This window comes from Pleurodeles waltl, chromosome 10, assembly GCF_031143425.1.
Source record: "Pleurodeles waltl isolate 20211129_DDA chromosome 10, aPleWal1.hap1.20221129, whole genome shotgun sequence".
NCBI classification, from domain to species: Eukaryota; Metazoa; Chordata; class Amphibia; order Caudata; family Salamandridae; genus Pleurodeles; species Pleurodeles waltl.
In genome coordinates this window covers 765,417,161-765,429,540 of record NC_090449.1, presented here as the reverse complement: position 1 = coordinate 765,429,540, position 12,380 = coordinate 765,417,161, and the positions used below count along the sequence as shown (strand labels likewise).

At 42.0% G+C, this 12,380-nt stretch overlaps 1 protein-coding gene across 1 annotated transcript in view; it reads left to right on the top strand.

Moving 5' to 3' along the window:
* The window catches only part of MYO3A (myosin IIIA), a 1,274,985-nt gene that overhangs the window by 643,084 nt on the left and 619,521 nt on the right, over nucleotides 1-12,380 (top strand). The window contains exon 18 of the mRNA XM_069211361.1: nucleotides 9,637-9,784. Within this exon, the coding sequence (XP_069067462.1) occupies nucleotides 9,637-9,784 (148 nt within the window). The remainder of the gene's footprint in view (nucleotides 1-9,636; nucleotides 9,785-12,380) is intronic.

Genomic DNA, 12,380 nt, shown 5'->3' with positions numbered 1-12,380 from the left:
GTGGCAAGTGTAAATTACGCGACCACGCTCCCCTCCTTTCGCTTGTAAGAAGGTGGAGTTCAGGTGGTGAAACTCTGGCCAGCGGCTTCCTGGCCTCACGGGCCCTGCCCTCCTACGCCCAGCGCCAACCTAGCCCCAGCTCCATCGTTCTTGCTGAAAGTGCCACCATTATCACTGATCGAGGACCAGGGGAAAGAGGCAGATGCCTCACAGGCTGGCATCAGTCGTGAGGCTTAGGACCAGCACTGAACCACTGCTGTAGGGCACAAGGAGTTGAGCTGTGAGGAGGAGCGTGGCAGAAAGGTATGACAAGAAAGTCAAGGGACTGGCTGTTTGGCTCTTAAAGGCCCTCAGAGACTTTTGAAAGAACTGGACACTGTACCCACAGTTGTTCTTTGCTGACTGGACACGACATGCAAGGGGAGAGCTTAATGGCTCCCCTAGAGAGTTGAGTCAGTAGATTACAGAGGATGCCCAGGCAGGCTTGAGATGCAGCTTGTGCTTTGCTCTGTGCTCTCCTGCACTTGTACTCAGCTCTGTCCTTGGACAGGAGACCTATGATTGCCACAAAAAGGTTTTGACTCATGCCAGAACAAATCTTCACAAGCCTGAAGAGCCTAAAGTCACACTGGGTGGCACCCTGACAATCAAAAAGCCATCCTTGGCGAGAGTGGTCATGATTACTAACTGTGTATAATTGGGTACAACTGTGTACAGTGTGTTCACCCCCCTCCCCCCAGTAAATCATTGGTCACATCATAGAACGAGGGGCGAAGCAGTGCTGGAGGTATGACCTGAGTATGACTTGAGCAGATCCCAAGCAAGTTCTTTCAGGAGACTGACAGCCAAAAGAACATAAAAGATCACAAAAGTCAAATCAACAGCACAGGTACTGAAACATCTGCATCGTGTGCATGGAAGAGCATTTGCATGCCTGCCAGAGCAGTGCAACATGCACAAAGGCAAGAGGTGTAGTGTGGGAGGAATAGGAGCATTAGGTTGCAGACACACAGTGATTGGTGGAAAAGAATAGTGTGAGAGATTATGAGAACACCAAACTCATTCCTCCGCATGGCCCACGATAGGGCTCAAAATTTAATGAAAAAGCCGAATGGCTTACCAGAATAAAATGGACAGGCCTGCAAAGGGGGGAAAGAAACTATCCACAAGCTCGGAAATATTGCAAACTTACGAAGGAGCAACAACAACAGTTGCTGCAATCTCCGGCCAAAGTAAAATAGGAGAAGGGACAGGATGTGGCAAATCAATATAGGACTACTTAATTCACTTAGGGAAAAACACCATTCAGACAGAGACTGCAAGAGCAAAGGCAACAAGCAGGCATGGAGCACTCAAACTTGAGTTCCATTAGTGACAGCACAATTATGACAGGCCTAACATGGGATGACCTCCCCATCCTTCAAAGAACCAGTGAATCCATGCCTGACTTAATGTCCCCAGCAATGATTTTGACAAGCTCATCTCAACTAACCCGCAATTAAGTCCCTATTGGTGAAGTGCCGCAGGGCCACAGGGGAGCTCTCCCATTTCTCCAATCCTCATCATACAGGGCTGGAAATCAAATGTGAAAAAAGCCTAGTTCTCCCACCTCTAGTGGGCCACCAAAAAAAGATTCTCATGGACCCACGAGCTCAAGAACGCCAAGGGCAGCCACCAAAGTCTTGTGTAGGTGTAGCCAGACAAACTTACCCCCCGCCCACTGGAGTAGTTGAGGACGGGCTTGATTTGAACAACTCTTCACCCCTGAAGTTAGGCAGCGGCGCAGCCGAAGGCCCTAAGGAAAATTCACATCAAGATGCTGAGATCACTCCAAGAATGGAATCCGAATATGTGGATGGCACATTACTTTCTCTTAGCTAGGAAGCTCTCAACAAAACACTAACTGCCATAACCAATGCAACAATATTCAACACTTAAAAACTCAACATCCAGATTTCGATTTTGCAGACACTGGCCACCTCAATAATGGCAATAGATGGCAACATAGACAATTTAAATTTGTTAACCAAGAGAGCACAGGCACAAGTGCAGGCAGAAGCTAAAATGGAGGCACACTTATTTCCATGAATTCCAGTCTTGGACAAACTAACAGAATCATTGGGCATTATGTCAGCATTCGTTGCAGACTGTAAAAATGAATCGGAGCAACAAAATTATGGAACAAATTCAGAAGGGAAAAACCAACACGAAGGGCCCCTGGATGTGGAAAGACACGAATGTGGAAGCCCATGCCTGGAAGTGGCCTTTCCAATCCAGAGTCTGGACCAGCAGCATAGCACCGAAGCTTAGCCATTTCAACTTGTACTTTCCAGGAAACACAAACAATACTTGAAAAATTGGGAATTAACCTTGGCGTCCCATCAATAAGCCTGTGCCCACTGCTGCTATGCCCCCCTGGGGAGGAGCAGCACAAGGGACTAATGAGATGGGCCGAACAAAGAAAGCTTAACAGGTCCTCACCAGCATGTCATCTAAGGAGAATCCAAGTGAAAGAGTAACAAAGGGACAACCAATAAGTGCACACCTCCTTGACACAGACTTGCATTACCACGGCCCACATGGAGTGCACAGGCACAATAGCAACAATCAATAGAGTACAAAGTAAAGAAGCAGCATGTAGCAATGCAGCTCAAAGCATAGAAGCGGCATCTGGAGGAGATGGAATGACAAATCATTTGGCCGGTGAAAACTGCCTCCCAACAGATGGGCCTTTGCAGGCAACCAGAAGCAGAGGGTAACAACCAACAAGATGAACCCTAGGAGGTGGGAAACAACTGGAGTAGCAAAATCCCAACCTCAAGGTAGCTTACCCCTGGCCTGCACCATTAAGCTCAGCTGAACTCTTTAAGGCATCTCACCCTCCAGGGCCCCAGGAGGCAATTAAACCACAGTAGCAAAACAATACAAGCTGGTCTGGCACATCTGGCAAAATATGACACGTCTACCGATTCTCAGATTCTCAGCTGAGGTCGAGGGGAGAAATTCATTGGGCGTCTCGCCCACATCTACACTACATGCTTCAAGCGAGGACAAGACAGCAATGCCACAACACCGCAACCATCTCTGCATCGATTCTGAGCAGTGGAATTCTATAGACACCTCGCTCACATCTACTCTACATGCTCCAAGCAAGGATGAGACAACAGTGCCACACAAAGAGGCCTTAAATGATAATGGTGCACACCTCTTTATCTTTCACCCAAAATATACATTGCAGGGCCCCTGGGATGTCCTAAACAGAGGCAATATAGTGAAGATCTGTAATTGTATCCAGGGCCTAGAGCTCATACAGAGCAAGGATCAGGAGTATCTGGCTTTCTTATCACCAAAAAATGGAGAATCTAATGAGAGCATTGAGGTGCACTTCCACAGTGCTTAATTTGTCCAGCAGTTAGTGGCTAAAGTAAAAGTGCTTGAAGACTGGGAGATTGAGCTGATCATACCAGAAACTGAAAAAAATATCTACTCTTCTTAAAACCGCAGGTGATTAAATCCCTCGAAGGGAGAGGTTTCTGAAACAGGCAATAGCATAATGAAAGATGTCTCAATTCTCTGCCACGCAATGAGGGCAATAAGCGGCTCCTTTAATCAAATTCCATTAACAAATTATTTTAATCACCTCTGGCCCACATGGTTTCTGGTAGTGTAACATCTTCAATTCTGGTTGCTCAAGGGTTTTTTGACCTGTACTTGGTCAACAGCAGTCCTCACAAAGAGAGATCACTGGGGGACGAGTTTCAAGCCTCCTTTCTGCAACCCATTCAGCGCCAAGGTGGCCATCCCAAATTAGGGCATGATCAATATTGATCAGTATCAATTTAATCTCATGGAACAAAGTAGGGGCCAGCAAACTGACCCAGGACCCACTTTTAGATCAGTTATCCTCCAGGAATACTGCTGCAGGCTATATCGAATTTCTGAATCCTGCGCAGAAATTTGAGAGCAAGGCTCATCTAAAAGGAAGTTTGTCTATTTATATCTCAAGTTCCAAAGCCTTCAACACAAATCAATTCAACTTAAAGTCCAATCACATGCAGGCAACTATGATTACAAATTGGAAAACAGGAACGCGGACAACATCACTCATAATAATAAACATCTATATAAACCCCAATGCAACTCTCAAACAGAAACTAGCTCAAGAAACAGAGAATAAATTGCCAGAGCTGCAAGACACTTATGGGACATCTTCCTGGGTGGTCACCAGAGACTTTAAATTTATCTTGTCAAATGACCAAAACCGAAGTTCCAGAGAAAGGGTAAAGGGTCTTAGGAAGTTCTGCATACCACCACATATATCACACTTCTGAATATCAATAAAAGAGATCAGACCGTACAGCATGCTATGGAGGCTATATGGCTATGAGTCCTAAATGGGTGATTCCCTGCAGGCTTCCGAATGGCAGCCATACATAATTCGAGTCTGCTTTGAACAATAGTTTTATATTGCTATCCATACTTCAAGAACTACAAAGTATCAACATTGAGGTCAGAAGTGAAAGTGATCATCACCTTGAGATTGTAAAAATATCAAGTAATAATCATGCCGTGGACGGCGTAGAGTATTTAGGCTCACAGGACCCCATCATTCACTGGCAATATATAAGATGGAACGATTTATCCATGATAAACTTTTAGAGATGGAAAACTAGCCTGCGCCTGCTGTAAAGGGATAAAACTGACCCCATTTTTGAATAGGAGGCAATGTAGTCAGTTTTGAAAAAAACAGCTAGGCAAACAACATTAATTGAGAATAATGAAAGCTGCACAGAATCATAACTGGTTCACTCTAGCATTAAGGCAACTAAGGAAACAATTGAATAGGGAAGCCAGAACCCTTAAGTCTGCTTAGGCAACAGCGGGATGTCTCAAATAATTCCAGAAACTAAGATCCAAGTTCAAAAATGCAATGCCAAACAAGCACACAGAGACCACAAACGGATAAAAATTGTAGAGGCCTGCAAGGCAACCACCATCATGTCACTCTGGTCAATTATTAATCAGCTGAAATGTGGGCCGACTGGAACTTTAGGCAATACAGTTGTAGTAGATAAATGGGTAGAACACACCGTAACAAGGGTATTGCCCCCTTAGGCTACACAGCAGAACCTCGGAGTTTCCCTTCACTGAACACTCTGTTGAGGCGAGAATCCTGGCTTATAGAAGCAGCGTGGGCTCCTGGGCCAAATGGCCTACCCGCTGCACTATTTAAAAATGACACACTGTTCAGGAAAAGCTACCTGGGAAGATTACACATCACCTGCCTATCGGAAATCAGGGTCCTGGATTCGTGTAAAGAGCCAATCATAGACCCCATTTACAAGAAAGTTTCATACACCAACCCAGAAAGTTACCACATGATGGCATTACTCGACATCAATGCAAAAGTCTTTGCTGGACTTTTACTTGCAGATTTGGAATATTGGGCAACGGAAAAGAACCTAATTCTAAAAAATCAAACAGGTTTTCGATCAGCCTCAAGCACTATTGATAACCTGACTGCCTTAGCCTTGCTCAGGGAAAAACCTGCAAGGAAAAAACTGTGGTACATAACTGCTTTGTAGACCTGACCAAAGCATTTGCCATGGTCAATAGAAACCCCCTGTGGCAAAAACGTATGGACTGGAACATTTCTGAGAATCTGCTCAGAGGAATACAACTCTTAAATTCAGAAAACTGGGCCAGGGTCCCCCTTGGAAGCAACATGGGTCTAATAGCCAGATTTCAGATAGAGAGAGGCATTAAACAAGGGTGTGTTCTGGCACTAATGTTATTTAACCTTTATTTAGCAGACTTGAGTGCACAATTAGTTACAGTCCACTCACATCCACTAAAAATAGGGCAACAACCAATAACAGCAATCTTATACGCTGATTACAATGTCTTATTGTATCTATCCGTCCTAGGTCTACAAAACCTAATTAACTCTCTATACCAATACTGTGCGACTAGCGAGCTAAATAAAAACTGAGAGAAAACTAATGTGGTTGTGTTTGAAGACAGGATAATCCAGAAGACGATCTGGCCTTTTAGCGGGAACCCTGTGGCCAGAAGTGGGAGCTGCAAGTACCTAGGATTGTGGCTGCAAGAGTGCGAGTCTCATTGCATGTGCTTGCATACAATGAAAGCGAGGGTGGTGCTTCGAATCGCAGCGTTACAGACTCTGGCTGCCACCTTTCAAAGCCCCTCCTGGCAGCCCCTGGTAACACTGAAAGCGAGAGTGGCATTTCAAATTACAGCATTACAGGCTCTGGCTGCCAAATTTCAAAGCCCCTTTTGTCCACCCTTGGTAAAAGTAATAAAAGCAACGTTTTGCCCTCATTGAGCTATGGCTTTGAAACCTTCCCTGAGAAATATTCATGTTTCTTGAACAAAGCTCAAAGCAAGGTCTTCTCTCTTATCTTTTCCTTGTAACTAAACACAGATTCAACTGGAATTAGGTCTCTAAGAACAGTAAATTGCACAAGCTGGAAGGTCTTCTCAAATACGCTCCTTTACTTGAGCAGGCAAAAGCAAACACCTCACGAGGACTATTATAAAAAGAAATCGCTTTTAACACATCCCAGAGTACAAACAGCGGATTAGCAAGAATATTAGTCTCAAAAAAACTTCTGAATGCGGAGAAGGTCTGGAACTCTAATCTGCCTCTGCCACACCAGCTGTTTAAGCAGGTCCTGAACATACAATCTAGATGGATCTCCCGCTGGGGAGATAAAACAAAATTCGGACTGCGCAAACACACATGGATGACAATTAATACCTATAAGGCTCCAATCGATCATGCAACCTTATATGCATACCATCTTGAGGAGCCACTTGAAAATCAAAGTCTTCCAAGCCACATTTGGAATTACCCCAACAACGGACATCTACCAAAATGACACCCACCAAGGTAGAACGAGGAATGCAGGTTATGCGGTAACTCAAGACAAGATTTCTTGCACTTCTTGTGTATCTGCCTAATCCTACTGCTGTGGCGCGGAGTGCTCCTTCGAAAACTTTTTAACTCAAATGCTATTAGAACTTGTCCGCAAGCAATTGTGCTTTGTGTGAAAGGATCAACCCCACAATTCATAGCATGCTTTACCGCAATTACTTTAAAAGTGGGCTAGTTGTTCAAGAAAATCAACTCTGAACCTGACTCAATTTAATTGATGAGGTCAAGAAAAACTTTCTCTTCAAATACTTAATAATCCTGCTCTGAGAGGGTCCAATAACACTGTAATTTTGGTTTACTGATGTGGGCGCTAACGAGTGACCTAAGTGTACAAGGCTGGGAAGGAACACTTTTGCTCAAACCTGCCTACGTATGCAAATAGACCAACTGACATAAAACATATGTTGATTAGCAATTCTCCCTCTTATAGTATTTATATAATTCTAGACAACGGTAGCCCAAAAGGAGAAAAGTCTTCAAAGCAAACATTTAAGCTCTACCAGGCTGGGTTGTTGACACTTACTTCAATTGTGGAACATTGTCTATTGTTGAATTGCACTTTAAATTGCCCTGTAGATTATACTGATTTTTTTCTTTTTAATCTCTGTATGGTAACTACAAAAACGTTTCAAATGAATGTTAGGTTTTCCCGCTTGTATTGCTGAAACATGCCCTATTGGGGTACGCTATTCTATCCATGCACTATAAGTTTCGCTGCACAAAAAGCCTCATAGATGATTCCGATCTATTTTTTATCCTTTTATTTTACCCTTTTAATTGTCCGAACATTGATGAATTGCTAGCGTTTGTTGCTTTTACCTTATAATTGCAATGGTTTTCATAACTTTGCAAATAAAGGCAGGGACATTATTCTGAGGTCTGCCTCAGAATGGTGGATGACTTTTCTTGCCTGCACTGTTATAATAAATGTATATAATGACTCATATCAAGATTGGTCAAATAAATCCCTACTCACATAGCAATAGAGAACATGTGGTCATCAATTCCGCTGAAAGGAAGTTAAATTAATGCAAAAAACAAATTTCACTCAACGAAAAACAAATACACGATAGAATGGACTCCTTGGACTGGACTGCTAGTGCAGCCAGACCAACTCAGTCTGGCAGCAATTTGTATCTCAAGCAGATGCTCTCGGAGGACAACCTGCAATTTTCCCACTTCCTCAAAATTCCATGGCTCCCAAAACATGGTAGATATAAACTGCCTTCTTTTATATGGTCTCAAGGTGTTGAACTCCAGCAGCTTTATCATTTTACTCAATTTCATCCATCAATTTAATTACGGGAGACTGAGGCATTTGGCCTTCAGATGCCTCTGAAAATTATAGCACATTGGGAGAGTTTGGAGTTTATCAAGTTTGATCATTTTATATTGGCAGGTAATGTTGAAACATGGGAACAACTCAAGACTAACAATCCAGCTATTCTAGATTATTTAATATTTTCCTTTCTTCAGATTTCCCACTACATCCACTCAATGTTTTCATTAACACAGAATTCAACCGAAGCTCTTGCTTCCACGATCACCCAAGCTCTCGTTGTGCTGGGTCAATCAGGGGTGGGGAACTGGTATGGTATTTTCCAGCAGGAGCTTCAGGAAAAAAACTTTTGTTGGCTTTAAATAGAATAACGAGAGCAATGGACCCTATAATAGATCTCCAGCTTTAGAAGCAGCATAACATACTTTCCCATAAAGACTTAAGGGTTGCCAATTTCAAGAGAATGGCTTTCTATACAAAAAGGATGCTTTATTATACACCGCATTGGGTCAACAAAATGTTTCCCTCGCTTCCACTGGAATGTTTTAGATGTCATCATGATGTGGGATACTGGCTACAGGTCTGTTTCCTTTGTCCTGTTTTAAACAGTTTCTGGGAAAAGGTGTTCCAGTGGATTAGCAAACAACTTCAGGTGCTTCTATTTCCAGACCCACTGGGGACCTTGTTTGGAATTTCTAGCTGTCTAGATTTGTCAACACAGTCAAGGCAGTTCTTCTTCATTACTTCTTTAATTGTGAAATCACTTATTTTGCAGCAATGGAGAACAACGTCGCCTCCGTCATTTGATTGTTGAGAGGGCAAAATGAAATCAGTTCAGCTCAAGAAACTACTTTATGCTCAAAGAATCGGTGCTGTACTGAAGTACCAAGAAATTTGGGGGAGGGAGGGGTAACAAAACATCTGTAGGATCTGTAGGGCATGTGGGGTTTGAAGGAGCTTATTAAATGGGTAGCCGAAATGAAGGAAATAAATAGCTAATTGGGAATACGTATTATGTACTACAAAATGAAATTTGATATGAATTAAGTATAATGTTAAAGCTGGAATATCTTCATTTTGATTTTGTTTTTGATTTTGATTTTGATTTTGATTTTGATTTTGATCTTTGAATCCAATGTCTTATTTTTTATGGCTATCTATGTTTCTATGAATTTTGGTGTATGATTATTCTCTGTCCACCTGCATATGTTTAAAAATAAAATAGAATGGACTCCCTTCGCTGTAGCCCTCGCAGTCTTAGTAAGTGCTTTGATTCAATTTATATGCTTCTATAATTGTGTTAAAAGAAAAGCTCTAAATACGTTGATCTCCTTATTATTAAGAGAAATACATATGGTATAAAGTACATTTTATTCAATTGTTTGCTTATCTTTTTCAGTGAAGACGATAATGTCTTAAATATTGGAATACTTGATATCTTCGGCTTCGAAAATTTCAAAAGGAATTCTTTTGAACAGCTGTGTATTAATATTGCCAATGAGCAAATACAATTCTATTTCAATCAGCACATCTTTGCCTGGGAGCAGGTAGGATCCAGATTTTGTTTTAACATCCTCCTAACTTTCCTACTTTAAATATTCCCACAAATTATATAAACTGTTTTTCATTTGTGTTTTCATAAAATCAATGGACTATATTATCATATTCTAGTCCCTAGCTCAGGGCTGTAATGAGTGTTAAAGGCCCTGATCCTGAATTCTAGTTCCAAGTCACAGATGTGAGCCTATAACAAGGGTAAAGGCCTGTATGAAACAATTGAGTCCCAAGCCTATGGGCTATAAAAGAAGGTGGAATGCCCTAAGTAAAGAAAATCATCCCAGGAGACAGAGAGAGAGTAAATAAATCTCTCATGGCTTAGAAGCTTCAGAGATTCTCAAAGCTCCTGTTGGGTGTATCTAACAGTTACTGCTGGGGCACTGTCACTACAGCAACTGACACACGTCACAATTTCCACTCTGCTAAACTGCTTTTCTTTGTTTGGCAGAGCCAAAGCAGTCACAGGAGCTGAGAAGGCTGCGCCTTCCTGCCATCCATGGCTCCAGTTTCGCTTTGTGCCCTTGCCCACAAAGTCTGTCTCTTTCACTCCTGTGTGCTATTTACATATCCCGAAGGGGTAGGGGTGGTATATTGGTGCATTGCAATCTTGAAAGTAGCAGGCCTATAACAAAACGTATGTCCTACTGTTACTCTATTGTTTTTAATGAAGCTGACAACATTGAACAATTTCAATATAACTTAAGCATAGTACATTTGTGCAAATAATTTAAAACACTAGATAGGCAAATGTACTAACCTGATGCTTCACTTGTATACGGAAAGCATGTTTTAGTCGAATGAAAAGGCTGAAACTAAGTCAGCACTGATTGTTTTAGACTCTTCCTGTTATAATAAATATGCAAGAAAAGCATTCTTTGGTAACGATATTATTTATAACTAATAACACAAACAAAATAGACACATAAAGACACTGCAAACATATAACAATTAAGCCTTGAACTGAATAATATCTAATATTATGCACCTTAGAAAACTTAAAACAAGCCTATCCCATGCATGCTTTTTTTTGTTATTTTGTTTTTTGGCATAAACACAATCTGTGGATGGATGTTGGTTACAGAACAAGTTTAAAGATGTTTAGGCTGCCTCAGATCAGTTTGAAGGGAGTTAATGTTCCGATCGGAGAATAGGCACTGTCTGAGGATGAGGAATGTGTGATCACAAGTTCCATATCCAAGAAGGAGCAATCAAAGCACGCCCGTAGGAGACAAAGAGGTAGAATGAAATCAAGCAAAAGAAGACAAATGTGCCATTCTGGAATAAAAATGCAACCCCCTTCACAGGAGCCACACAGCGAGGGAGAGGAAAAGTGCGAAGGACCCCCAAACCCCTAAGTCAAAATTGAGACGGGTTGACCAAAATGCAAATAAGAAGGGAGAATTAACCCCTAAATTGAAGGGAGGAGTCAAACCAGCAGAACAACCAGGTGAAAACCAGAGAGCAAGCCCCAAGCCAAACACTGACTGAGTGGAGGCTCCATCAGCTTCTGGGCCAGGCTGCACCACAACATAAATCATAGGGAACATACGAATGCCAAACACCATCCAAAGGAGGAAGTGGTGAAGAAGGGCCAAACTGGGAAGAAAGACCTCATACATAGAAGGGAGCCCTATTCTCAACTACAGTCTGAAGGCCGAAGGAGGAAAAAGGGGAGTAATGCAGAACAAGGAACGGATTTCCAAACTGAGCCAAGTACAGAATAGGGTGTCTGTGCAGAGCACCAACAATCCACACACCAAACAAGGGTGTGTGATTTTCCAGGGCAGCAGGATGGATAGAAAGACTTAGAATAGAGAGACATGGCAACACCCAAGTCCTGTGAGGAGGAAAAAGAGCAAGGTAGTAAGATAGTGTTGTCCAGGTAGACCGAACTGTGGCACACAACCCATAAGGTCCAAGCCAAGAGGATGTACAGGTTAGAAGACCAAGTCAGGTGCTATCCAGTTGTTAACGCGTCCGTCTATGTTAATTTATACACATCAGGACTCGTTTTAGGCCGATGAATCTTTGGAACCAGTGGTGAGACACCGTAAGACGAGATAAATGATCAACACATCAAACCATATGTCAATAATATTGTTAACATATATTACTACAACATATTTCACTTTAGACATTAGTAAATTGTCGGCGCAACCATGACCTTTCAGTCATGAATAACCACACCTTATTTAAGTTTTGTGAATTTTATTCCCAATTGATTACAATCTAATAGCAAATGTATTAATCTCAAAACCATGAAGCAAAAGAACATAATCACAAGGCGGCAACTATGATAAGTTTTCAACAAAGCAAAGATCACCAACATAGGATAATCATATGAGGACAAACAGATCAAAAGGCATAACACCTCGTAGAAGTCTTAGTTCAGCATAGCACCATGTCAGTCACGTCAGTCAAGAAGTACGCCTCATCTAACCACTGATTAGAATTAGCATGTTGGGCTTCATGCAAAAACAATTTAAACATCAATTTGGAAAACGTCTAACTAAGGTCTCTAATCAAAATACACAGCAGTTGGTACCTAGAAAGAAAAGGCAAAATAAATGAATTTCCATTAGCAAC